This window comes from Ochotona princeps, chromosome 6 (genome assembly GCF_030435755.1).
Source record: "Ochotona princeps isolate mOchPri1 chromosome 6, mOchPri1.hap1, whole genome shotgun sequence".
In the NCBI taxonomy this organism is placed as follows: domain Eukaryota; kingdom Metazoa; phylum Chordata; class Mammalia; order Lagomorpha; family Ochotonidae; genus Ochotona; species Ochotona princeps.
The window spans coordinates 68,140,762-68,167,195 of NC_080837.1; the positions used below are offsets into that span (position 1 = coordinate 68,140,762).

Below are 26,434 nucleotides of genomic sequence, written 5' to 3' on the forward strand. Positions count from 1 at the left end.
AAGCTCAGTTTTGGCTGTGGTGTTCCTTTGGTGGTGAAACAGTGCATGGAAGAAATCTCTCTCTCTCTCTCTCTCTCTCTCTCTCTCTCTCTCTCTGTCTTTTCTTCTCCTTATAACTCTGCCTTCCAAATAATAAATATATCTTTTCAAAAACCTATGTATTCTTTCTTGTCAGTTTTACCCTACCAATGTCAGGACATGTTATTTTGTTAGGAGAGGGACAATCCACAGCTGAGCTGACAGGCCCCTACTGTCAACCTGTCACTTAGAGTTGATGGGAGGCAGGATGGACCCTTCACAAACTAAACCCACCTGCTCATACCCATCACACATCTGATGATCTGGTCTATGGAAGACAAAGTGCACCTGCTTTTCCTTCCCCCTTCCCACTCCTTACACTTTGTTTTGTCACAGGGAAACTGAGCAGAAAAATAACTTCTAAAATTTGTGATTTTTATATGGGAGAACTAAAGATTCTCGGCTGTTGGTTATGACATTCTAATTCCTAAGGCTATAACATTGTAGGTCATACATTTCCTGGGCTTATCAGAAAGTTCAACAGAATTGTAGTTAAATACGTGAGCTCTGCAGACAGCCTAGGTTCAAGTCCTTATTGTGCCATTACAACTGGTGACTTCATTACCTGTCTGTGCCCTTATTTTCTGTTAGGAAGATGTGATTATAAAGGGCTTAGAACAGTGCCTGGTATATAGTAAGTAAATGCTCCGGACATTTTAAAAATTATGAAAGCAGGTCTGCAATCATATTGTTAGGCTAAAAGAAAGCTAAAATATTGGAATATATTGTCATTAACACTCATTTTATTGATTTCTTTATTAAACCAAACTGTGATACCTACCAAGTGCAAAAGTAGGGGAGATGGGAGGACAGAAATGTAAGAAATAGTATATGACCTTTCCCTAATAGGGATAAGTCTAACATGAGCAAATTATAATGCAATGGAAGAATGATAGAACATGGATATGAGAGCATTGGTGGTTGAGGGAGAGCAGAAGAAAAAGCTGGGAAGGCAATTTGAAATCAAAGTAGAAAGAAGAAGGCTGAGATGCCCCGATCTGCTTTAGACATTCAGGGGCAACAGGATTAGAACCATGGGGTACATTCATCTCTACGGACAGGCGGGTTGAGAAGGGAAAAAAATCAGTGGTTTATCATGACTAGACTCAAGAAGTTATCTTGCACTCTATAGTTACAAAAAAAAAAAAATCAAGCTGGGGTAGGTAAGGCTGCAGGTTCTGGAGGGACTCTTGTGGGGTAAGGGAACAGCGACAAGTTCTGGGCAGACAGATTGGTCTAGTGCAAGGATATTCTGAGCAAAGCCAGGCCAGGTGGGCTGTCTGGGTGATTCAATGATCTGGTCTAATCAAGTGGTGGAGGTAATAATGCCTGGTGGACTTGAAGAGATAGGTTCAGGGGAAGCTGGAAGGCCAGGTGGTGTAGAGGAGGAAGGGGAGGAGGAGATACTGACGGGCAGATGGGGCTGCAGCTGACAGGCTGTGCTTTAAACCAGGAAAATTAAAAACATGGCAAGGCCAGGGCCAAACAAACGACCTGATGATGAGATATGATTTTTCCAATGCAATGAATAGCGGAGAGAAGATGCAAAGAAAAGGGAGAGAAATGCCATTTGTTGTACAATGGTAAGGCTAATCCCTGTCTGTATATTATTCTTATTACCCAGGAACAGATGGCTACAGTAATTTTCTCCTACTTTGTGCAAATTGTGAGTTGACCTGAACTTTCAATTAATAGAATATTTTCATGGTGTATGCAAGGGTGGGGAAGACTCTGCTATTTCAAAGTGATAACATGTTTGCTGGAGAATAACAGTCACGTAAACCATCATTTTTTGCTTTGTTAAGGAGTAACAAAATACCTTTGCTTGATAAATAAATCTTTGTTATATTCTTATTCTTCGAACCTACTTCAACTGAATATCATTTCTGGACCCATGAGAATGTGCCTTATTCTTTTAGGCAGCTATGGACTGGACCTTGTGCTCAGAAAAGAGCAAGCAAAGGACTATCAAGTTGGGGGATAAGATTTCTAGGCAGTTACTGTTGCCTAGACAGACACTGACTTCTGTTTCACACAGTTTACACTTGTACCAAACTGAAATTAATACAATGTAACCATTTATGTTATGTGTGAAAATATTTTCACAAATATAGTCTTAACTCCTTTACATTTTTGTGGGTGGGAAGCAAGGAAAGATTGAGACTTGTTCAAGAGTCTCCAAGTACAAGTGGCAGCATCAGTTCCAGCCCTTGGATCATCTGTCAGCCAGCTCTTTCCACTGTGGCTCAGGAGAAAAAGGAATAGTTCTCCCTCTGTCACACTGTCCTGAAGACCTGCAAGGATGTTGACAGTAAGCAATCTGATTGAACTATAAGTAAAAAGATAAAAGTCGAAAACCACTAATATTTGCATAAGATTTGAGAGTATATCTACCATCAGAATACAGAAATTAAAATGTTTACTATTTTCATATGTTAACTGAATATTATTTCAGTGACATTACGCAATATATTTTGCTACACGTTTGATGACATGCTACCACATAACTAACCAGATATTTTTTTTCCAGAATACTTTGGAGTTGAAAACGTATCAACTGACAATTTAAAAATACTGTTTCAACCAAAGATCTTCACTTTCAAGAAAACAAGGCAATAGAGAATGACATTTGGGACATGATTCACATGAGCAATTACTTAGACACACAGGAAAAGAAGTTCTTTGCTGTACAGCACAGACACAAAAGAATGACTGGAAACATGTTACTGACCACTAGCAAAACAAACCAAGAATTCATATTAGTATTAATCTAGGAATATGAATTGTTTACAATTACAAAGTAATAACAGTGATCCAAACTGCTCATTTGAAACTGTCTAGAATCATGTTTTGGGTTGTCATTCTTCATAACAGCCCAATTAGATAAAGGAATAATTATAGCAAGTACTGAAGCTAAATTAAAATTGCTATCAGATAACTAACTTACATGGGCACTTCTTTTTTTTATTACTTATTTTGCATTATGTGACAGTTTCATAGGCTCTGGGGTTCCCCCCACTCCTCCCCATGTCCATGGGCACTTCTTGTATTATTATTTTTCATAGATTGTGAAAACCACAAATACTTTAAAATATTTCAATTCAATTGAAAATTACTAAATTTCAACTAATTGTTTTTAAAACTATTTAGGAATAAACTTCAGCTATTTTGTCTTGAACCTGTAAGATCATGATTTATGCCTGAAGGAAATTACTTATTCATAGGGTTTTCTTTCTGAGTAGAGATGATTAATATCTAGAACATTAATGCAAATTTTTCAGATGTAGTAATAACCGGTGTCAAGAACTGCTCAAGGTGGGAAGAACTACTTTGTACACTTCTTCATTCTCATATGTTTTGAAGAACATAGACATTCTTGCCTCAACTGTTGTGATAACACAGGTATCATTAACTTGTGAATTCAAACACACTAAGTGAGAAAATCAAAAGCTATCACATTAACTACCTGTTACGGAAATAAGGTAGGGGAGCAATGTTTGTTGTTCATCTAACAGATGACAAGCAAAGGTTAAAATCTGTCATCATTTTTGGCTTATTCTTTTTTGCCAATTCAATACTCCTGATACTGGCAGGAAAAAAAAATTATACCTACTTAGTATTTTGAAACAAAAAAAAAATTTGCAAGGGCCCAGCACGGTAGACTAGTGGCTAAAGTCTGCATCTTGCACACACCAGGATCCCATATGGGCACTGGTTCTAATTCCGGCAGCCCCACTTCTCATTCAGCTGCTCCCTGGTTGTGACCTGGGAAAGCAGTCCAGGATGGCCCAATGCCTTGGGACCCTGCATCCATCTGGGAGACCTGGAAGAAGTTCTGGGCTCCTGGCTTTAGGTCGGCTCAGCTCTGGTCATTGTGGCCACTTGGGGAGTGAATCATTGGATGGAAGATCTTCTTCTCTGTCTCTCCTCTTCTCTATATATCTGACTCAGCAATCAAAATAAATAAATCTTACAAAATATGCAGAAAGGGGGCCCGGCGGCGTGGCCTAGCGGCTAAAAGTCCTCGCCTTGAATGCGCCTGGCTTCGGACCGGCGCAGCACCGGCCGTTGTGGCTCACTTGGGGAGTGAATCATCGGACAGAAGATCTTCCTCTCTGTCTCTCCTCCTCTCCGTATATCTGACTTTGTAATAAAAATAAATAAATAAATCCTTAAAAAAATATGCAGAAGATCTGAGAATAAATGGTCTTCCAGCTAAATTACCTCCTGTCTCAATGGTTTTCACATAATTCTAACATAAATCCAAATCTTAAATGACCCAGAAGCGCACTATTTCCAAATCACATTACTGGTAAAAAAAAAAAAAAATGGCTTAACATTTCAGATCTTTACCAGGCTTGACACATTCCTTCGTCATGGAAAACAGAGAGGTTCTTCACAGAAAAATGAAGCTATGGTTTGACCATCCTAATTTTTGAGTAACCCTAAATTCTTTTTCCAGCCATAGTGATGAATTTCTTAGCTACTTTGTAAGACAATTCAACATGGACTACAGTTTGCAATTCACAGCAAAATCACCATGTGAAGAAAAGACTGGTTGTGAACTAAAGTTCCAAAAACTTTTTAAGAAGAAATGTTGTTTTACAAAACTGAAATAGAACTTTTTTTTTTAAAGCAGTCATGTGCCTCATGGAGCTCAAATTTTGTCCTGAATTAAATCTCCATTAGTACTAAATGGTCTGCAACAATTATATGAGAGAACCCGAACAACTGTAAGCACAGCCCACATTCGACTGTGATAAGGAGTCAAGAAAACTTCCACTGAATGCTGAAAATGATATTTTACTTTCTTTCTGGCTGTAAACAAATACATCCATTCAAGAATAATATTAAACAGGAATTTGAACCATTTAAAATTACAAGGCAATAATAGTGGTATAACAGCTTTATCCTCTGTGGAAGGCCAGCCTGTCCTGCTCGCAAGGCATTCCTGAAACCATCTTCACTGCCCTGCCTCAACCTGCAACTCGATGACAAAAAGAAACTCCCCAATCACCCTGAACCCCTGCACTGCCTGCCACGTGTCTACAGGGCTTATTTACAAAGTTAAATTTAGGTGTATCTCTAGACTGGCTCCTTTCCTCTTGAGCAGGGTAGGCATAATATTGTAACAGTCTCTTTCATTATGAAGTTACTTCATGTGTGTGTGTACGAGGGTGCAACAAAGTAACACTCTGATTAAAATATATAGCATGCCCAGGTGGTGACAACTGCACCTGGGAGAAACGGCAGGGAGGTAACTAAGCCACCTTAGTATCTGAAGTGGGTGGCAACAACTGCAGACAGGAAGGTCCAGAGGGTAGCTTAGCCAAGATCTGAGGGAGGTAAATGAAGGAGTCTTTGGGAATAGACTTTGTGGTGCAGACACTGGGGTGAGAAAGTGCCTGGTGTAGTGGAGGCACAGCAACAGCACACTACGACAGAGGCAAAAGGAAAGAGTGAGAGGCAACCATTGCGTGAAGGCCTATGAAGTCAGGGCACGATGCTCCAGCAGACCATTTTAGGAAAACCCTGGGAAAAGACTGTGGACAGAGGGTTGACCTAACTCAACATGCTGGTGAAGAGCTCTGGTTGAATAGCCATGGTGGAGGCCTCATCTAAAGAGCCCTGAATCTTAAATGTGGTAACAGGTGTCCCAAACTGTGCACTCGCAACTACTAAAAGAAGAATTGAATCCAGCAAACAAATGTCTGGATGGGTCAAAAGAGGCTGTTGCCCTGGGAGACGCACTTGGGCCTGGCTTTCAGGCCGTGAGGAAGGCGTGGGAGAGGGGGAGTAACGCTGCCCCCTCTTAGTCCCCCACTCCACCCCCACTCCAGCACTGCGTCCCCCTCCGAGAGGGTCAAGACCCAAGCCTGCTGCTCCTGTTGCCATGGCGACTGCAGGATCTTCCCCCCCCTTCTAGAGTATGAGGCGCCCTCCACCCCAACCATGCATCCAAACCAGGCCCAGCGGGGGCTCATCAGTATTCTGCCTGCAGCGTTTCCCCTGCTGCCGCCAAGTCGCGCATCAGCACGCAGTGTCTGCCTCAGCGATCCACGGGATCCCACCGCACTCCTCTCTGGACACTCACAGCGGTCCTCGAGCGCGTTTGGCAGTCCCTGGTACTCGCGCGGCTTTGCCCAGGCACACAGGGCTTTCTCACTTGGTGCGGCAGCCACAGGCGGCAGAGCCAGCCCCGCAGACTGGGCGCTCGAGATTTCTAAGGCTTCTTCGCTACAACTCTTGGGGGTATAGAGCAGGTATATCTTGGGGGTATTCGATTCTCCCCGTGTGCCGTTTAAGGTCCCCTTGTGCCTCCTGCAATGCACCAGCCAGGGGAGGCAAACATCGCAGGCACCTGCACTGCGCCCCTGCTGCGATGCGCTATGCGTGAATGAGAGGGGACCAGCTGGCGCAAAGCCCAGACAGGGCCAGCGCGGGGACTTAGGGCTGAGGGTGCTGAAGACTCACCTTGTGCAGTTTCCACATAGCCCCCAGGGCCTTGACTTCGTGGCTGGAGTGCTTGCCCTCCTCCAGGCACTGGTAGCACACGGGCATCTTGCACTGCACGCAGTACATGCTGTGGTTCTCCAGCTCGTGGTCTGTGCAAGTGGACACCTTGCGCGGGCTCAGCCGTCGGCTCACGCGGCCCTGGGCCGGGGGCACCAGGCGGTGCTTGGCTAGGGGACCCCGGGGCGGGTGACATCGCAGGCGGCAGGGGTCGCAGTAGAAGACATCGCACTGTTCACACATGACAGTGGCCTCCTTGGGCGCCTTCTCGCAGAGCTGGCACTTGAGAGCCGCGGCTTTGCTCTGTTGGTAGCGGTCGATGACCCCTTCCAGGACGCGGTTCTTGGGAAAGCCGCGGAGCCCCCGGTCATCGAGGATTAGGCTGCGGTGGCACTGGGGGCAGGTGATGCAAGAGTTGCGGGGCACCGCAGCCAGAGCCGGGGACAGGTGGGTGGCCGGTGGCGGCATAGCTGGAGGAAACACGCGGACGCCGTTTGGGGACTTCTGGCACGGAGTGGTGGGAGCGCTGGCGAAACCCCCATAGGAGCCATAGCCGCTGTCCGCCTCGCTGTACAGGCTCATCTTGTCCAGGTCCAGGTAGTCATAGTCGGAGACGCCGGAGCCCGAGGCCCGGCGGCTTTGGGGGGACTCGGACTCCGGGGTTTGCACCAGGATATTGCGGGCGCAGGCCTGACATAAATTGTGAGAACAGGGCAGGATGATGGGCTCCCGGTAGAAGGAGCCGCACACCGGGCATTTTAACTCTTCTTCCATTTCTTCCATGGGGACCAGGCTGAGAGCGCGGCAGCGGCAGCTGCAACCGGTGTCTGAGCTGGTGAGGGGCCCCACGGGCCTGTGGCGTCCAGCACCTTGGCCAGCGGCGGAGGTGGTGGTGGCGCCTTCCCGGGTAGCCCTGGCGCCGGCTCCCCGCGAGGCGCTCCTGCTCTGTGAGAAGCCAAGCAGCGGCGCCGCGCGCCTGCCCCAGGCCGCCCCCTCCCGCCTTCCTGGTCCCGCCCCTCCAGTCAGCCGTGCCCCATTGGACGGCGGGCGAGAGAGCGAGTTTCTCATTGGCTCTGAGTCCCGTCCGTCTCCTCTCCTCCGCAGGCCACGGGGGGTTTGGTAGAGGAACCTAAGAATGGGGTGGGGGGGTGTCTCGGCTGCCAGCTGCAGGATCCCGGGAGGGGGCTGGCGAGCGGAGGCTCGGGGCTCGAAAAGAAGGAATTAAACTGGATGACTCATCCTTCGCCCCGCTTCCTTCCGACCTCCGGCGCAGCCAGCCCGGAGCCAGGGAGCGTGAGAACCCCCTGCGCACTGCGAGAAGGCCGCCGGCTGGCGCTTGTCAACATAGGTGTGCGCTGGGCCGCCAGCTCTGACTCGCCAGGGGCGAGGGCCGCAAAGACTGGCAGCCAGGGGCGGTCGCCTCACCCGGGCCTAGGTTTCCGTGTGGTGAGTGGGGCTGTTGTCCCTCCGGAAAGCGGCTACGGCTCTCCCCCGAGTCTGAGGCGCCGGAGGCAGAACCCCTCAGCGCGGCCTCTCTGACAGGGACAATAACATGGACTTTGGTGCTGCCGGGAGATTTAAGTAGGTAAACGACACGAAGGCTCGGGCACCTGTCATCCTTTCGCGCTTTCCAGTCAGTCAGTCTTGGCTGAGGGGCTTCTCTTTCGACGCTATGGCGCCGACCGGCCCGTGCGCCTCCTTCGCCAGAATGAGCTTTCTTTCCCTCAGGCCAACTGGACTTCTAGTGCAGCATAGGCCCGGATGGTGGGCCTGGGTTCGCCTGCGGTTTAGTACCTAGCCCTGTGAGTGAAATCAGAGTGTGCCCAAGAGCCCGGGCCTTCATGCCACTCCATGCCACGTGCGCCGAGGGTCTGCACAGCTGCCAGCCCCGGCCCTTCCTGGTGCCCCCAGTGAGGGCCATGGCAGTGGATGTGGGCTGCCATTCTCAACCTTAGTCCGCAAGCACGAGGGAGATCTTCGATAAGCTCTTGGGCAGTCGGTATTACGAAAACAGCTTTGCAAGCATTTCCCACTGTTTTACATCAAAAAACCTTTTTATTCTATTTCCCCTGCATTTTTTGAAATATCCACTTTCTCCATTCTCTTCCCAGATACAGCTGGTGATAACAGGCTCTGTCTCTTGCAGGCTGGACTACTGGTTTGATGATGGACCAAAATAAATTAATAGGAAAAAAAATCTATTGAGTCAAGTGATATTCTGAGGCACTATCTTATAGGGGATGATACATGGCTGACTTTTGCTGAGTAATTCATGAGCTAATGGCAAAAACACTGCCTGAGTTCCACAAAATCGCCCAGTTTTCCAGGTTCCAGAAAATGATAACTTGGTTATATGCAGCTACATTTATAATTTAAAACCACTTTATTGCCCACATGCATACACACACACACACACACACACACGCCTGCCCTAGAAGAAATAGTCCAATACCTTTTCCAATTTTAATGTGTGATCATTTTGTAGAGCAGAAGACTCTTCATTGTTTTTTAAGCTGCTTTAATCGTAAGTGCTATGTGATTTATTCTAACCTGTAACTAGTGGAGAGCAGAGCAGCCACAGGGGTAATATTCAGTATACAGGCATAGAATTTCTTTGAGTGTGATGGTATGCGATCCCTTCTATAGGGTTCATCTAACTTATAGTTTTCAAGAGAACTTACTTGTATCAAATAGCTAATTACTGAGAAATTGTTAGAAGTGCCAAGACCACTCAGCTTTTGTATGCAGTTGGCCACAAATCACAGTAACTTTGGGCCAGCAGGATGAGTGGCTGTATATTTTTATGAATTTGAATTTTGCTGATCACTGTACAGTGAGAGGGCTGTGTTTTAGCAGAAAACTTACATTTTATTTCAAAGTAAAGGGCAATTTTAGTGTATGGTTAATGATTTAACAATAATAATGATATGACATCCCAAAGTGCCTTCCCACAATACGAATATGGCCAAAATACAAAGCTTTGATGTGTTACATAGCATGTTAATTTGATTTCATTGTTGGATCTGTTGGGTCAAGAATTATAAACCAGTTGTAATAGAGCTGTTAAAATTGCTGTCGTGTAAGAACTCACCCTGTTCCAGAGAGTAGACCTATGTTTGTAGTTCAGTCTCTGTGAGAAAAAGAAGAGATAATTATGATTATTTCCATTTTACAGATGAGTAAGCTGTGGCGAAGATGTCTGTGTGAGTCCTCAAGATCAAGTATTAGCCTGGAATTTGAACCCAGGTACATGTAAGTCTGTTCGTTTATTTGTTGAACAAATACTGAATTCTATTCCATGTCAGGCTCTATATAATGAATGCCCAAACAGTATTTTTGAAATACCTTTATGATATCGTTCTTCCATTACAGTTGATTTTTTTTGTTGAAGTCATTTCTCTGACCTTTTTGGTGGGCTTTTGGTGATTGTTCTCCCTCACATTGCACTGTTTAGCTACAGTGTGCTTTAAAGCTCCGGCTGAACTGTGTTTCAAGGGAAATGAAAATCTGGCCATAGTTACTGATATAATAGAAAATGCCATTCCATGAGGCAGTGTCCTTTCTTTTCCAGCTAGTGATCAGTCCGTGCCCTGAAACACACGGCTTGATGAAACACTCCACTTTGATCATCCCTGAGGTGACTGCAGATGTTCTTATTTGTATGAAGTACTTGAATATACTCTCAAATTTAGTATTCCCCCAAATGGTATTCGTCAATGAAGGGTAGAGCAAACTGAGACGGCACCAGTAAGTTTCTTGATTTTTGTAAAAGATAAATGGAAAATTGAGCCACTTTTCTAATTGTTTTCAACTCTAATACCTGATTTTAACATAACAGACAATATCTTTGAGTCTAAAGAATGAACAGAGAAAAAGAATTCTCTTATTCTCCCTTCATATTGTCTCCTAGAGTTACCCATCTTAGTTGTAGAAGAGAAAAAAATCAATGAAAGGAGCTGCTGATAGGCTGTGACTCTTTAAGATGTTATGATATCAAATACACAAGTACTTAGCTATTAAAAGTGCTATTTGGTGTACTTGGTAAAAATTGTATCATTGAAGAGGGATGGATATATTTCTTTTTCAAAAGAAATTCTGTAGAAACTTCTTTTTATGGAGCATTTTCCCCCCATAATATTTAGATTTGTACTTAAAATATATTGTGCCATCTTTTAATAGCATACATTTATTATTATTAATATTCTTCGGTAATTTAAGTTGTGTTATTATTTTGGATTAAAAGCATTTTATCTGAGAAGATACATTTAATCAAAATCAGCAATATTTTTACTTGTAAGTAACAAGTTACTAATGCTTTAGGAGAAATAGAAAGGAGAATCTGAGGAAATGGGGGTTTAGTGAATCTGATGTTCAGGCTAATGAGTTGGAATGTAAATCCAGGAAATCTAACATGTGAATAATAGGAACCTCAGAAAGAGAAAAATCAAAGGTAAAGAAAAACCACAGTTGAAAAAAGTATTTCCCTGAGTTAAAGAAAGGACATTATAGAGGGAAAGGATTTTGCAGTTATAAATGGCATTTATGAAAAAAGACTGAAATATACAAATACAATTCTTGAACTTTGAAAAGAAAATGAACATCTTGAAAGTTCTTAAACAAAAAAAAAGCTTGTAGATTAGAAAGAGTGGTAAGCACTTAGTCTACTAATTGAGGTGGGATGCTGTGTTCCATATTAGAGTGTCAAACACCTGTGGAAGGACCCACCTCCCAACATCTGCAAAAAGGGGGTCGAGTTCCCCAACATGTGAACTGTGGGGGACACATTTAAGTCATGGTATATCTCAAGTATTTTATGATTTGCCCATGGTTTCCTAAGTACTGAGTAACTGAATCCTGATAGAGTCTTCAGGATTTGGCTTAAGTCTGAGATGCTGATATTGGAGAGAAAGAAGAAATGGGAAAGTAAATAGAATGTTTGAACTGAAGAATTAGTGTCTTTTTTTTTCTTTCTCATACAGTCATAAGTGAATGCAAGTATTATGAGGCCTAGAAAAGGAAATATATTTATTAATAAAATAGGAAGTACAATAAAACTTGTAAATTGATTCATCTTGAGATATTATTTGAGATACCATTTGAAACTATGACAACAAATTTTAAAACAAGGAGGAATGGAATTGGGTACTTTTCTGAAAAATTGTAAGTTAACTGAATTAAATACTCAAAGTGGAAAGCCTGGATAATATACAAACTCAAATAAAAGAAATTTTAAGGTAATTTCAGATTCCTTATTAAAAGAAGATAGGATCATTGCATAAATGAGCTCTGTTAACCTTAAGAGCAAGTCACTAAATGTTATTGAAATAATACTAATTAAGGAGAAATGCAGACTGTTACTTAGCCCACTGTATGAAAACATACCTCCAATTACAAAATATGATTATATAGCTAATAAATACAATAAATTTTAAAACTCCATAGACAAAAGCTAAATATTAGATGTAAAAGTGTTAAATAGGATATACAAATGAATTTCAGCATTGTGTTAAGAGATTAACAGACTATATGTAAACAGAGTTTTTTTTTTTTCCATGAATACTGGTTGTGGCTCAGCATCAGAACTAGCAACACAATTTATTACATAAAAATTTAAGCAAAATTCCCTCTTTTGCTTGTATGATAATACTCTCCTTCATTCCAAAAATAACTAAAAAGCAATATTGACCACAGGGAACAATACTTGCCAGGCACTGGCAGTGTAGGGCTATAATGGCTACCTGAAATTGAAGACATGAGCCCTACCTTCAGTCAGGCTTTGTATCAGATAACAATTTCCAAACTTTGATACACAGAAGTGGAACCCAGGAAATCTCAAAGTTGAGGAGACACTGAATTTTGAAATAGTGAATCTTAGAATTCTAAAAGAGGAAAGAGCCAAGCAGAGCAAGGGTTTCAGATATCTTCTTGGGAGTTTGCATCTTTGAACACAAAATATAACTTGGGGTGGAACTCTACCAGGTTTGGGCAACAACTGAAATACTAGTAAAAACAATTCTTCAAACACAATAACCGGGAATAATTCATATCCCTTCATCCAGAAATGAAGAGAGCTTACTGAATATACAAAAAAAATCATTTATATTTACTTATACTGTCAGCAATAAGTAACTGATACTAATAGTATAATGTTAACAGTTGTATCAAAAGAGATGAAGCTGAATTAACAAAATACTTGCAAAATTTTGTACTGAAAAGCTACGAAACATTCCAGAAAGAAATTAAAGATTGTTTCAATAAATACCATGTTTATAGTTTGGTAGACTCAGTTTTCCCAAAAATGCCAAATAGATTCAATGCAATAGCAATAATTTTTTGGGAGGCTGAGGGATGGATTGGAAATTGACAGACTAGGTCTGGAATTTACTAGAAGAGGCAAAGAATCTATACCATTGAAAGCTATTTTCAAAAAGATCATACTTGAAGGATTTATACTAACTGATTTTAAGAGTTAACTAAGAGCTACAGTATTGAAGATACTGTGTTAGTGGCTTAAGGGTAGGCATATAAGCTCAATACATATGATTGTATGAACACTACGTCATATAAACCATGGTTACCTGACAAGGTCAAAGACGGAATGTAGGTAGAGATTGTGGAGAAATGTAGAAGCCATTGAAATGCATGAAAGGCTGTTACAGTTTGTGGCAATGCAGGAAGACACTAAGTTACAGAAATTCTTCTTTTAGGATTTTAAAACTGGAGAACTGAAAGACTATGTTAGTTAGAATGTTAGGCAAAAGGTATAGAAGAGGCCAAATTAGCTAATGTGAGTGCATGGGTGCTAACGTTTATAGGAATGTGTTTGGTGTGGTTGACACCTACTTTCCATAGTCAAGTTCTGGGAGCTCTTAGTGCCTGCTCAGATGGGGTCCAGTTGTCCCCTCCTGGAAGCCTCTCTGCTCTGTATGTCTTGACGCTGTGGCACAGTGCTCCCAACTGTGTTGTGAAAGGAGACAGGTAATAAAGAATGCTCTGAATAAGAGGAGATGTGGTGGATTGTGGGTACCAGAGCATGGAGGAGAGGGCTTGGAAAGAGGAGCATGGGATAGACAACAGAGTGCACAACTGCAGGGTGGGTAACACTATAGACTCAAGGTTGATGAAAGGTGCCACGACTGGGGTAAAAAAGACAAGGCTGAGGCCGTTCATTACTGCTGGAGAGTAACAGCTCGACACAGACTATGCACCTGTGGGATGTGACTCAGGAGGAGGCTGCACCCCATTCTACATTTCAATGTGTTATGTGGCTAGTGAACTCAATCTCAGCTTTATATCCATTTATTAATACATTCGTTAATACTAAAAACATGCAGTAGATCCAGTGCCCACAGGCTGAAGATAATTCTGTTCCTACTTCTTGGAAGAAAGCAAGGTAATGTAACATATGTTTGTCTCTTTGTCTCTGTGGATTCTGAGTCTATGAGTAAACTGTGGATCAAAAGTAATTTAAAGGGAAAATTACTGTGCCTTGTGGCTGTAATGAACATCCACCTACTGTTTCTCTATAATTATCCCCTAAGCAATATAAAACAGTAACTTCTGATATTGTGTTAGTATTATTAGTAATCTAGAAGTGATTTAAAGTATATAGGAATATGTGCACATGTACTTTGTGCATTTTATGTAAGGGATTTGAGTATTCTTTTATTTTTGAATTTACAGGGGTCTTAGTATGAATCCCTGAGGATACTGAGGTACAATTGTATTTCTGTTAATTGTGTATGCTGCCTTGTGGGTAATTAGCTTTGAGTGATCTGTCTCATGATGTTTTTATAAAACTGCAAGGTAGGAAAAATGTTGCAATGTTGGTGATATCTTCTTTTCATACTTGAAGTGTTTGGTTGCTAGAGAAACCATTTACAGTAAATTTCATTAAATGTTGAAATTTGGAATGTTTGAAGTTGAATGTGCCTGCCCTGAAGTGATAATTTCAGACGGCTATTTTCCAAGTTGGCATTTACTTCAGAACTGATGTTTAAGTGACTTATATTATAAGTTAATTAGAAATAAGGTGCTCCCTTACCAGAATTAATGATTTAATAAGCTATTAGTTTAACCAGAGTCACTCAAAGTTCTATGAGTTTAAAATCCATTTCTTTTCTTGGTACAAATAATGGTGTTTTCCACCTTAGCTGTTACAGAATGGACTGGTTTTTTTGTTTGTTTGTTTGTTTGTTTTGTTTTCTGCAACTCTTTGTGTGTTTTGGAGACCAAGGCCATACCTGTAGCTTCTGATGGCATATAAATGAGAATCAAGGGGCACTTAGTAGTGGGAAACTACCTATCATTGTGATCTGTTACTAAGAAGTGGATGAAGGAAAGGAAAAGCAGTTGGTGTGGTGGTGAAAATGCTGCTTGGGATGATAACAATAACATCACTTGTTGGAGTGCCTAGGTTCAAGTCCTTGCTCCACTTTCAAATTTAACTTCTCACTAAGGCACATCCTTGGGAGGCAGCAGTGATACCTGAAGTGCTTAGGCCCTTGCCACCCACTTGGGAGCTCCAGGTTGAGTTCTGGGCTTCTAACTAACATTGACCTTCTAGCAGACCTAGTTGTCGCAGCTATTTGGAGGGTAAATCAGTGGGTAAAATCTCGCTCTCTCTCTCTCTGTGCCTCTCTCCCTCTCTGTTAACATTTCTTTTCAAATATTTTTTTAAAAGGAATATTAAAAAATTTCACATGTTAGCATCTACTGTGTAAAGGTAAATGATGGTACAGAGGTACTGATTTCACTCATTTGTATTCATATAGAAAATTTCAATAGAATAGTACTCACAGTGGTGATAGACTTCTGAAATGGGAGGTTCCTGGTGCCAGGTGGACACTGTGCCAAGTGATATTGGAAATCATCTTATTTGACCCTCAGGACTGCCCCATAGGGTAAGCATTTTGGCCTTATCATCTCCTTCTATGGGTGAGGAGACTGCAACTCTGCCACCTGACTGCATGGTCACAGTTACCAAACAGAAGAGCCCAGATTCTGACAGAGACTTTACCTTTGTTTTCTGGGACATCCATCACAAAGTTTCATATGGTGGGAGGCTTCCACAGTGATCATTTGTTTCCCCACTTCTGGAGGCCAGAAGTCCAAGATGAAGGTAACTGCAGCATTGATCTCCTCTGAAGACTCTCTCCATGATTCACAGAGGGAAATCTTCCTCCTATGTTCTCACATCTTTTTCCCTCTATGCCTGTGTCCTAATCCCTTCTTAGAAGAACACCAGTCATGTTCGGTTAGGGTCCACAACAATGAACCTAGTGAACCTTAATTATTTCTTTAAAGATCTTACCTACAAAGGCAGCCAGTCTGAGGTACTGAAGGATAGGATGTGAACATAGAAATCTTGCTGTCAGGGAAGCCCAACTAAGTTTTTAATTACTTAAACCCTGCAGTCTGGATATTGCCTGCAAGAAAAAAGTACCAAATCAGGTAGACTTTTTCACTCATGTATGAATTGATTTTTCCTCAACTAATTTCCTGAAGGGACATTTTGATGATGACACTAGTGGAGAAATTGGAGGGCTCTGCAACCTTGAGGGAATGAAGAAAAGTCACCAAAAGTGGGGACAGGAAGAGAGATGCTAAAAGACATCTCTCTCTCTTTCTGCTTTTGGACTAGATTTCTGGAAGTAAGTGAAACAGCTTCATTTTCTGTTTTTGCTTCTATGTTTTGTTTTGCTATTTTCTCCCCTTTTCTTTCTTTGTCTTGTTCTGAAAACTTATGTGCCTTCCAGCCAAACTGGTTGGATCCTCAGCTGTTAGAGAAGCTTCCTAATGAATACCTTTGTCACTTCCAAAACAAAACGATAGGGATGGGTATTTGGCCTCGCACTTAAAGTACCACTTAGGATAGCCCAATCCCATATTGGAGTTCTTTGATTTGAGTCGTGGCTCTTGTGATTCTACCTTGCTGTTTATGAGCACCTTAGAAGGCAGCAGGTGATGGCTCAAGTATTTGAGTCCCTTTTACTTATGCGAGGAACCTGGATTGAGTTCCAGGTTGTTGCTTGAGCCTGACCTAGTTCCAATGGATGCATGTTTTCTCTTTCTCCTTCTCTCCCTCTCTCTGCCTTTCAATGAAAATAAATGAATCAATGTATTTTAGACCTCTATTGGAATCCAGAAATTGTTAGGAGGTATTCAAACGTTCAATAAGAATTCACAGGAAGCCAAGAAACAGCGAGGATAAGTTTTTCTGTTAAATTTCAATTCCCATCATAGCTGCTTTATTGAAAGAAGTTGATCAGAAAACAAATTAGAAGCAGGCATTTGGCCTAACCATTAACATGCCAATATGCCACAGAGTACCTGGGTTCAGTGCTCACTTTGGCTTCTGATTCTATTGTATACCCTAGGGGCATGGTGATGGCTTGGTTGCACCCCTAACGCCTATGCGGAAGACCTGTATTGAGTTCCTGGCTCCTGGCTTTGGGCTAGCTCAACCCAATAAATCTGGACTTTGGGAGAGTGAATCAACAGATGGGAATTTGGTATCTTTCGCTCTGCCTCTCAAATAAACAAAACAGAGCAGTGCTCATACTCTGCATTGCAACAATCTTTGAGGGCTGATGCCATGACAAAGTGAGTAAAGGGCTATCTGCAATGCTGTCCCACTTTTGATTCAGATCCCTGTAATGCTCCTGGGAGAGCAGCAAAGCATAGCACAAGTGCTTAGGGTACCTGCACACATGTGAGAGACTTGAAAGAAGCTATTGGATTCTGGCTCCAGCCTGGCTCAGCCCCAGCTATTGTAGCTATTAGGGAATGAACCAAATGGTGGAAACCTCTCTCTCTCTCTCTTTCCTTCTCTCTCTCTCTCTCTCTCTCTCTAGCTGTGTCTTTTAAATAAATACAATATTATACTTTTTGGAAAGTCCTGATTTCTACTTCCTCTTCATAGTGGAAGCCAATGGAGGCCCCATCCTTATCTTTCAAGAGCTAGGTTTTCCCATTACTTTGCTTCTCCTTTGTCAATGAATCTGTCCAGGATTAGTACTACTAGCTTTGTCACTTATCCAGAAACAAAATGAACCACTGTTTTACATAGGACACTGAGCTCTTTTAATAATCCTGCTTGATAGCCTGTTAAGACATTTCTGAGGAGAAAGGCTTAATGGGCTTCAGCTGGCTTGTCAGCTTCACATGATTGATTGGTCATGCCTGTCTAGAGAAGAGAAGCATTAAGAAGGTTGACTTTTTTTTAAAACAAGTGTTATAGTGGGTAAGGTCCATTTCGGGAGAGAAAATCGTGGAATAAGCATAAAGGATCTTATTATCAGTAATAAATTCATGACTACAATCTATTTGAACTTGAATTGTGCCAAGTACTGGTTAAATGGGTTAAGTACTGGCTTCATGTATTATTTCATTAAACGTGCATGACTGTACAGCATGGGTGCTATATATATTCTTACTGGAAAGATAGAAAAGCTTGGGCAAGAAAAGCTTGGGCAAGTGGGCACAAATAACAAGCCCAAGGTCATCCAGCCAGCAAGAGAATAAGCAAGGGGTTTGAACCTTGGCAGTCATGATAGGGATTCTTTGAAACAGCACAGGTAGGGTGTGGGATTAGGATTTGAGTTGAGGAAATGGCAGGCATGGCTGCAGCATTCCAATCACCATGAGACTACAGGGCACCACCAGAGTCCAGCAGGTTCCACTTCCTCAAATGTATCCTCAGTCCAGATAAGTGCTGTAGAGATGCTTAAATGAAATTATTGGGTAGGACTGAATTGGGGGTACGATCTTAGCCAAGGAATGAAGACTTCAATGAGATGGGGATCTGAAAGGTGGGAAGGAAGCAGCTACAGGAAAAGCTGAGAACACACATCCCAGAAAGAGGGAACATTGAACTCAAAACTCCTGTCAGCTAAGGACATTGTCACATCTGGAGGGTTAAAGGTCCATCATTTGCCATTCTATCATTGCTCTTCTTTAAGACAGAAGATGTGGGCCATGCTTCAATGGCTGTCTGGGATTCAGGTCTCCTGCACAAAACCAGTTGGTGAAACAGAGAGAGACTAACAACTCTCCCTCATTTCTTTCCTCCCCTCCTTAACCTTAACATCTCCGTGTTGATTAGACTGTAATGGGTCATGTGTGACGCAACTCTCAGCTTTATGAACTGCTGCATCCACTCGTAGGGAGGAAAAGAACTTACAGAATGTCTTGAAGAAAGTGTCTGCTGATGCCATGTTGCTCACACTGTGAGCTAGCTAGTATTAGGAAGAAAATACTTTCCTGAAAGCAACTTAAAGAATTTGTCTTCATAGAGACTGTGTTGGGAAACGTGAAAAGGAGAAGTTGTTTCTACTCTCCATGAAAAACTAATCATGTGTTTTCCATTAAGTGGACTTACTTTATCCCAGTCACGTGGTCTGTGGTGGGGAAGAACTGTAGAGGGGAAGGCGCCTTAGCTTGTAGGTTTCAGGTTGTTTTCCCCAAACTTTTTCAACATCGATTTGAGGCTAATTTACTTGAGTTAATTGTCTTATTATTCATTGTTATGATATATTTAATTTGTTGTTGTTATTGACGTTATTATGTATTATTAGTTTATTGGCCTAAACTCAAAGAATGCACGTGCATTTCAGAGTCATTGAAACTAGGCTGTTTATTGGCTTCATGTCTGAATTAAACTTTGCAGATTGCCTTAGCAAAGCTTCTTTCAGAGATAAAAACAGCTATAACATTGCTGTCCCTTATGTCCATGCTTTTTTAAAAAAAGATTTATTTATTTTTATCAGAAAGTCAGATATAGAGAGGAGAGACAGAGAGGAAGATCTGCCATCTGATGATTCACTAAGTGGCCCAGTGGCCAGTGCTGAGCTGATCCAAAGCTAGGAGCCAGGAGCCAGGAGCCTCTTCTGGGTCTCCCACACAGGTGCAGGGCCCCAAAGCTTTGGGCTGTGCTTGACTGCTTTCCCAGGCTACAAGCAGGGAGCTGTATGGAAAGCAGGGCCACTGAGATTAGAACTGGTGCCCATATGGGATTCTAGTGTATGCTAGTGAGGACTTTAGCCACTAGGCTACTGCGTCAGTCTCATTTCCGTGTTTTTAAGCAGCATTTGTCAAATCCTGAGTACCCAAGAAGTGCCAGATTCTATGAAAGAAACATTACAAGGAGAGAAATAATCTCTTCTACCTATAAGAAACATGTATTTAGATAGTGATGAGGGATTTGAAAAGAGGCAAACCTGAAGCAATTCTGCATTGTATAGAACCTTGCAGTTCATTTTCACATATATTTTCTTGTTCCAGTGACATCTTGCTCTTGTTGGTATCGATGCCATCTAACAGATGTAGAAACTTAGGCCTTAAGAGAACAGGCAGGGCGCAAGAGGCAAGTAATGAAGAGCATGAAGTCAGTTTAATTTCAGCTCCAACTTTTTTTAGCTCCAATTCTTAATAATCTTATGAACTTGGGAAGTTCCTTACATCATGTCAGCTTCAGTTTCCCCATTTGTAAAGAAAATAATGGCAATCATTTTCCCCAGGTGTTGTTTTAAATGAGACCTATTTTGAAGACACTTCAGCAAAAGGCTAGTAACAATGTGTGCCATCATTAAATGCAGCTGTTCGAAGAGAAAGTGGCCAAGGTGGGATTAGAGCTGGATTCCAGTACAAAGCCGCATATGCAATTGCCATGGGAACTCTAGTGTCTGTTCTTAGGTTAAACACCTGGCTCAGAAACTTACAGCATGGACCGCAGACATATTACCTAACAGTTCTGTCTGTTTCCTCACTTAGAAAATGAGAGTGGTACAGTGTTGTACCTCATAGGCTGTTGTAGAGGAAAAGTAATTTATTTCACAGAACTTAGGACAGTGCTTGGTGCCATGTACTTGGTACCATTCACCATGAAGGATGAAAGATGGAGGTGGGGTGCGTTCACCGAGAAAGGCTTCTTGCAAGCAGAACTTGTCACTCACATAGTGGCAGAACAAATGCCAACAGGAACTGAGTCGGCACTTCGTGCTGATTATCCACCTTGCACTGTTGGGAGTGGCGTCATGGCTTGATTTGCAAACCTACCTCCACCTCCTTTCCAGAACCTGTCAAAACTGCAGGGGCTGCTGAGCAACACATGAAAAATCTAATTTGCAAGAAAATCATTTGCCCCCAAATACGCCTGTCCACGTTAGAAGGTGGCAAAACACATTTGAGAATCATAGTCCTGGGTAAAGAGGATGATATTCTCATTTTATCCTGTCAACAAGCTCCATGGCTCATCAGCCTTGTCGTCAGACAGCAATTTGGTTGTCAGGTGTGATGGTTTTCCTCTCAAGTGGGTATTACACGGCTCTCTAACAGGGAAGCAAAGCTTTATCAAGCCCCAGCTATTACGAAATGCTCTAGCCCTTGATGTTGTCAAGTGGAAGGTTTCATCTCTGTTGGCTCTGAGGTTCATTTTGCTTCATGGCCCCAAAGACCTGCCCATCTCCCTCTGCCCCTTCCACTGCACTTGTCATTTCTTCTCTTTCAGAGCCCTTTGCTGTATTATGTCAGAAATCAGGTCAGCTTTGTTTGCCACTCCATAAACAGCTTTTCAGTTATTGAATTATAATGTTATCAGATGGTTACATAGCAGGCCTTGTTGAGTCCTCAAACAGCCCCCTGATGATTTGAATGTGGGGTTGCTTAATGGTAGAGCAGGATTTTAATTAATGACGGGAATTTAACCCCCTGATGCTTCCTCTGAGCATGTGCAGAGGGTCTGCCTTTCCTGCTTTGACTTTTGTCATATGGGAACATAAATTAATCGTATTACATTTTGGGCAATTCAGAAGGGTCAAATACAAGCCAGTTGTAGACCAAGTAAAAAAGAGAAATAAATCTTAGATGAAGAAGCCAAGTTAGATAACTATTAGTGGATTATGAGCTTTATTCAAATTAGGTTTGTTAAAATTTGGTTAAGATGTGGGTAGATTACTGGTTTTGGACTTTTATCCATGTGGGGTTAAATTCTGGTTGCACATATGATTTGGACAAGTTATTTAATCTTTTAAACAACTTAAACTACAGAGTGTGCTCATGAGGGCTAAATGAGCTAACATGTAAAGCACTTGGTTCATGTTAATACTTAATTTGTTAGAATTTTCTTTTGTCTGAATCACACTTCAGTTTAGCAGATATGAAATATGGTACTTTCAACAACACAGTGTCCCAAAATATGAACGCCATTTTGTTATAAAAGAAACATCAATTTCTTGCTGTTTTCTCTTCATACATACAAAAAACTATTTAAAATTAAAACAAAGGAGATTTGTGAGGCAAATATGCATTTTTGATAGTGGCGTTCTGCTGTTGGGGAAGGTGATTTGGTGCAGCCATTTTTAACTACTTTTTTGGGGAAATCATTGTCAAGTAAGAAGAAATTGAGACAAATTAATAGAATTTTCAGCTTCTAAGAGGAAGATTCTTTGGCATATGGTTTAAATGACAGAAGAAGCTAGTCTGCTTTGAATACAGGTAATGAACTTGAGAGATCCAGTTTGGACTTGGAAAATGCTGTTATAGCTTTGTTCATTTGTTGTAAAGGGTTCCAGTTTCCTGTCCAATTGCTGATGTCAACCATCTTGGAAAGTAAATGATGCAGATATGAGCATATTTTGTTGCTTTGTCAAATATAAAAAGGTCATGCTGGGGTCAGGTGCAATGACTCAATGGCTAAATCTTCACCTTGAAAGTGCCAGGATCTCTTATGGGTACCAGTTCATGTCCCAGCTGCTCCACTTCCTATCCAGCTCCCTGCTGCAGGGTGGAAAACCAGCACAGGATGGCTCAAAGCCTTGAGACCGTGTACCTACAAGGAAGACCTGGAAGAGAGGCTCCTGGCTTCAGATCAGCTCAGCTCCATCTGTTGCAGCCATTTGGGGAGTGAACCAGTGGATAAAAGATCTTTCTGTCTGTCCTACTTTCCATACATCTAATTTGCCTTTCCAATAAAAATAAATAAATCTTCAAAAAAAGATAGGTCACACTTGAATGAGTGTTTAACCTAGTGGTCAGGATGTGGATTAAGACAGAGGTATCCCACCTCAGAATGCCTCTGTCCCGTGTGCAGCTCCAGCTCCTGACTCCAGCTTCCTGCTAATGCAGATCCTGGGGGATATAATGATGACTCAAGTGGCTGGGTTCCTGCCACCCAGGTAGAAGACCTGCACATTGAGTTTTGGCTCCCGGTTTCAGCCTCACCCAGCCCCAGGTGATTGAACCCATGAATGAGAGTTTCTCTTTTTATCTCTGTCAAATAAATATTTTTTTTCAATTTATATGTTCTACCCTTAAAACATTACATTGTAATACCGCTTTATCTGTAGATTAGCTTTGGGACAAATGATTATTTAAAAAAGCTTTCATAAATTTGCGTAATTCTAGGTAAAAATATAAGTGAAAATGGCAAACTTTAAAACACAGATGCAATTAAAAATGCTGCTTTTCCTTCTTTAGAGTTACTGTTCAGCACTTCCTCTTGGCAAGTTCTGCCACGTTGACTTTAGTAATAACACATGGAGAAATTATCAAGTTCCATCCATTAGATAAACCTGATTTATCTTTTTGTTTTTTAAGAAAATAGTTTTGTGGCTTTCACAAGTATGTTTTACTTGAATTAAATGACTAATGGTTCAATTTGCTTTGCATTGCTAAAAATGGAGAGTAATCGCCTTGAGAGTTTGGAAAGGATTTTTGAAAAAACATCCATCTTTTTGAGAATGGGGTACCTGTTGCATGAATCAAAGTCCTAATCAGTCCTCCTTTGTTTGAGAAAATCAGTGTTTAGAGCGATTTTAAAAATGTAGAAAAAGACAGTGTCTAGGAAAGGCATGTAGCAGGTGGATATAAAAATTGGGAATTTAAAACAAACATTAATATTTGCATATTCTCCTTACTCAGGCTTTTTTAAAGATTTATTTATTTTTATTGGAAAGGCGGATATACAGAGAGGAGATACAGGAAGATCTTCCATCCGATGGTTCACTCCCCAAACGGCTGCAATGGTTGGAGCTGAGCCAATCTGAAGCCAGGAGCCTCTTACGGGTCTCCCATGTGGGTGCAAGGTCCTAAAGCTTTGGGCTGTCCTCTGCTGCATTCCTAGGCCACAGGCAGGGAGCTGGATGGGAATCAGGGCCGCCAGGATTAGAACCGGCACCCTTATGGGATCCCAGTGCGTTCAGGGTGAGGACCTTAACCGCTATGCTATCACCCAGAGCCCACTCAGGCTTTTAAAATGCAAAGTGTGAGGTAGTTTACATGAATTAGTTTTATACCACATTGTGAAAATGCCTGTAGTTTTTTTTTTTTTTAAGATAAAATCAAATGCACATTCAGGCATATTCACCCTGATTCCAAGAACTCCTTTTCTCTCTTTAAAAAAATGATTTTACCTCAATGGGCTGATATTGAGTATACTTCTCTTCTGTATTTGAAATCAGTTCTGTGTCAACTGAGATCCTGAGTAACTGCTGAAACTTGGAATATAATGAGAGAAAAAAAATTCAAAAACTGATTACTTTCTAAGATGTCCTCCCCAAATGTTTTTCTTCAGCCTTTCTCACAATCACTGTCTTCCAGATAGCCATGCTCTCAAAACCAGTGCAGCCTAACTTTACAAATTTCAACCACTAAATCCTTAAAGCCAGTCATTTCATAAACAGCATTTGAACTCTTTGCTCTTCAGAGGGATATACATATGTTTGCACCTGTATGTTTGGTTCTCTGTTGCAAATAATGGAGGTAGCTAATTAGAAAAAGACCAAAAGAAAAAAAACTCAGCTAAAAAATACACTTATACAAGCTATACTAAACTATTAAGAGAATAGTAGATTATCCTAAACTTAATGGTGGGTCATATTTTTAAGGCTAGTCAATGTCAGTTAATCAGCACAAGTAGTTTGGAAATCTATTCATGTTATTGAAAAAGATAAATTGGAATGTCTAAGTAAATGAGTTAGCTGTTGCTGTGTAGCAAACTAAAATTCAAGAGCTTAAAGTAATAGCTGCTTGTGGTCTCCCCAGGGTCTGGCTGGGCAGTGCTTTGATCTTGGATGAAGCTGGCTCACTTGTCAATTGGTTGGCAGCTTGCTGATCAGTGACAACTGCAGTTGTTGTGACTGGTCTCCATTTGATGTCTCTCATCCTTCAGCAGAGTAGCCTGGAGGAAGCAGAAAAGGCCTGCTCTGTGTGTGTGTGTGTGTGTGTGTGTGTGTGTGTGTGTGTGTGTGTTGTGTGTGTGTTTGAAAGAAAGCTACAGAGTGAGGTTGGTACCTTTTAAGAGTTAAGAGTTATAAAAGAGTGACAGAAAGAGAGAAAAATATTCCATCTGCTGCTTCACTCCCCTGATGGCCCAAACAGCTGAGACAGGGCCAGGCCAAAATCAGTACCCTAGAAATCTGTGCCTCTCACATGAGAGGCAGGGGCCCAAGCGCTTAGTCTATCTTCTGCTGCTTTCCCAGGCACATTATCAGGAAGCTAGATCAAGAGTGTAACAGCTGAGACTTAAATGGGATGCTGTAAGTCACAGGAAGCAGTTTAACCCAATGCATTATCATGCCCAAGCTTGATATTTTATTGTTGGCCAAGACAAGCCAAACTATCAAGTTCAGATTCAGATTAGATGAGAACCAAAAGGCAAAGGCATGTATAAGACAAGTAATTAGTGCTGGAAAATTATGCCCTCAATATTCAACTACTGGGTAGTGAAAGTGAATAAAAATTAATACAATGGAAAATATCCCAGCATTTACTAAAGAAATCATCATGAGGATATGAAATATCTGGCAATGGGTGTTTGGCACAGCATTTAACATACTGCTTGGGACACCCACATCGCATATTGGATTGTCTGGGTTCCAGTCCTAACTTCACTTCCAATTACAAATTCCTGCTGACACACACCCTGGGAGGCAGCAGGTGATAGCTGAACTTCTTGAGTCTCTGCCATCTCCATGGGAGACCCAGATGGATTTCCAAATTCCTGATTTCCAACTGCTCTAGCCCTGGCTGCTCTCTGTATTTAAGGATTGAAGCAGTAGGTGGAAGATCTCTTTCTGTTTCTTTGTCTTTCAAATAAGTGTTTTTAAATGAACACATATGAAATATGACTCCTTATGAAGAACTCTACTATTGTAACATCATGAGGAAAATCAGTCGAGGGGTGGGAATTTTATGGGGGGAATCCCAGACTCTATGGAATTGTACCATAAAATTCAAAAATTTTAAATGAAAAAAACTGAACAAAAAGAAATATTCTGAGAAGCTTTCCTGCAGGAAGATATTAAAGTGAAGATCATTTCAGATAGGAGAAAGGTACATCATGGGAATAAGTCATGCTTCATTTGATCAATCATGAATGTGACCAGTTCCTAATTGATGGACATGTTGGTTGCTGCTTTGCCATTATGAAGGAACTGTTTGATTGATATGCTATTACGATGTGGCACCACAGAATGTCTGTACTCAGATATGAATGGTGGCAGACAGACCTACTGTCTTATTACCCCTACTCTTTGTGTGTGAGCAGGACCCATGACCTACTGCTAACCAATGGAACCTCGGAAAGGAGATTGATTATCCTGACATTAGAGAGCTGTGTTATAGATTCTTATTCTTGCTCTCCTGCTGTTTTTATATGAGGGAAGTTTTCAAAAAGTTCATGTAGAATACATATTATATAAAACGTAAGCATGAATTTCAAATTTGGGTCACCTCTTCAGTCCTTTTTGCATGAATAGTTTGAAGTGCCCTCACAGAAGCAAGTGGCTGTTTTACTGTGAGGTGCCTCAGGAGAAGGCCATGTGTTGGAAATAGCAGGTGAATT

The 26,434-nt window shown here is 41.7% G+C and overlaps 1 protein-coding gene across 2 annotated transcripts in view; it reads right to left on the reverse strand.

The window, feature by feature from the left end:
* TRIM9 (tripartite motif containing 9) overlaps positions 1-8,148 on the reverse strand; it is a 98,485-nt gene extending 90,337 nt beyond the window's left edge. Inside the window, exon 1 of one of the 2 annotated variants that reach the window (XM_004584816.2) lies at positions 6,553-8,148. In XM_004584816.2, the coding sequence (XP_004584873.2) occupies positions 6,553-7,659 (1,107 nt within the window). In that variant the 5' untranslated portion in view covers positions 7,660-8,148. The remainder of the gene's footprint in view (positions 1-6,552) is intronic. The other variant, XM_012926846.2, reaches the window with a different exon arrangement.
* Positions 8,149-26,434: the final 18,286 nt, after the last annotated feature.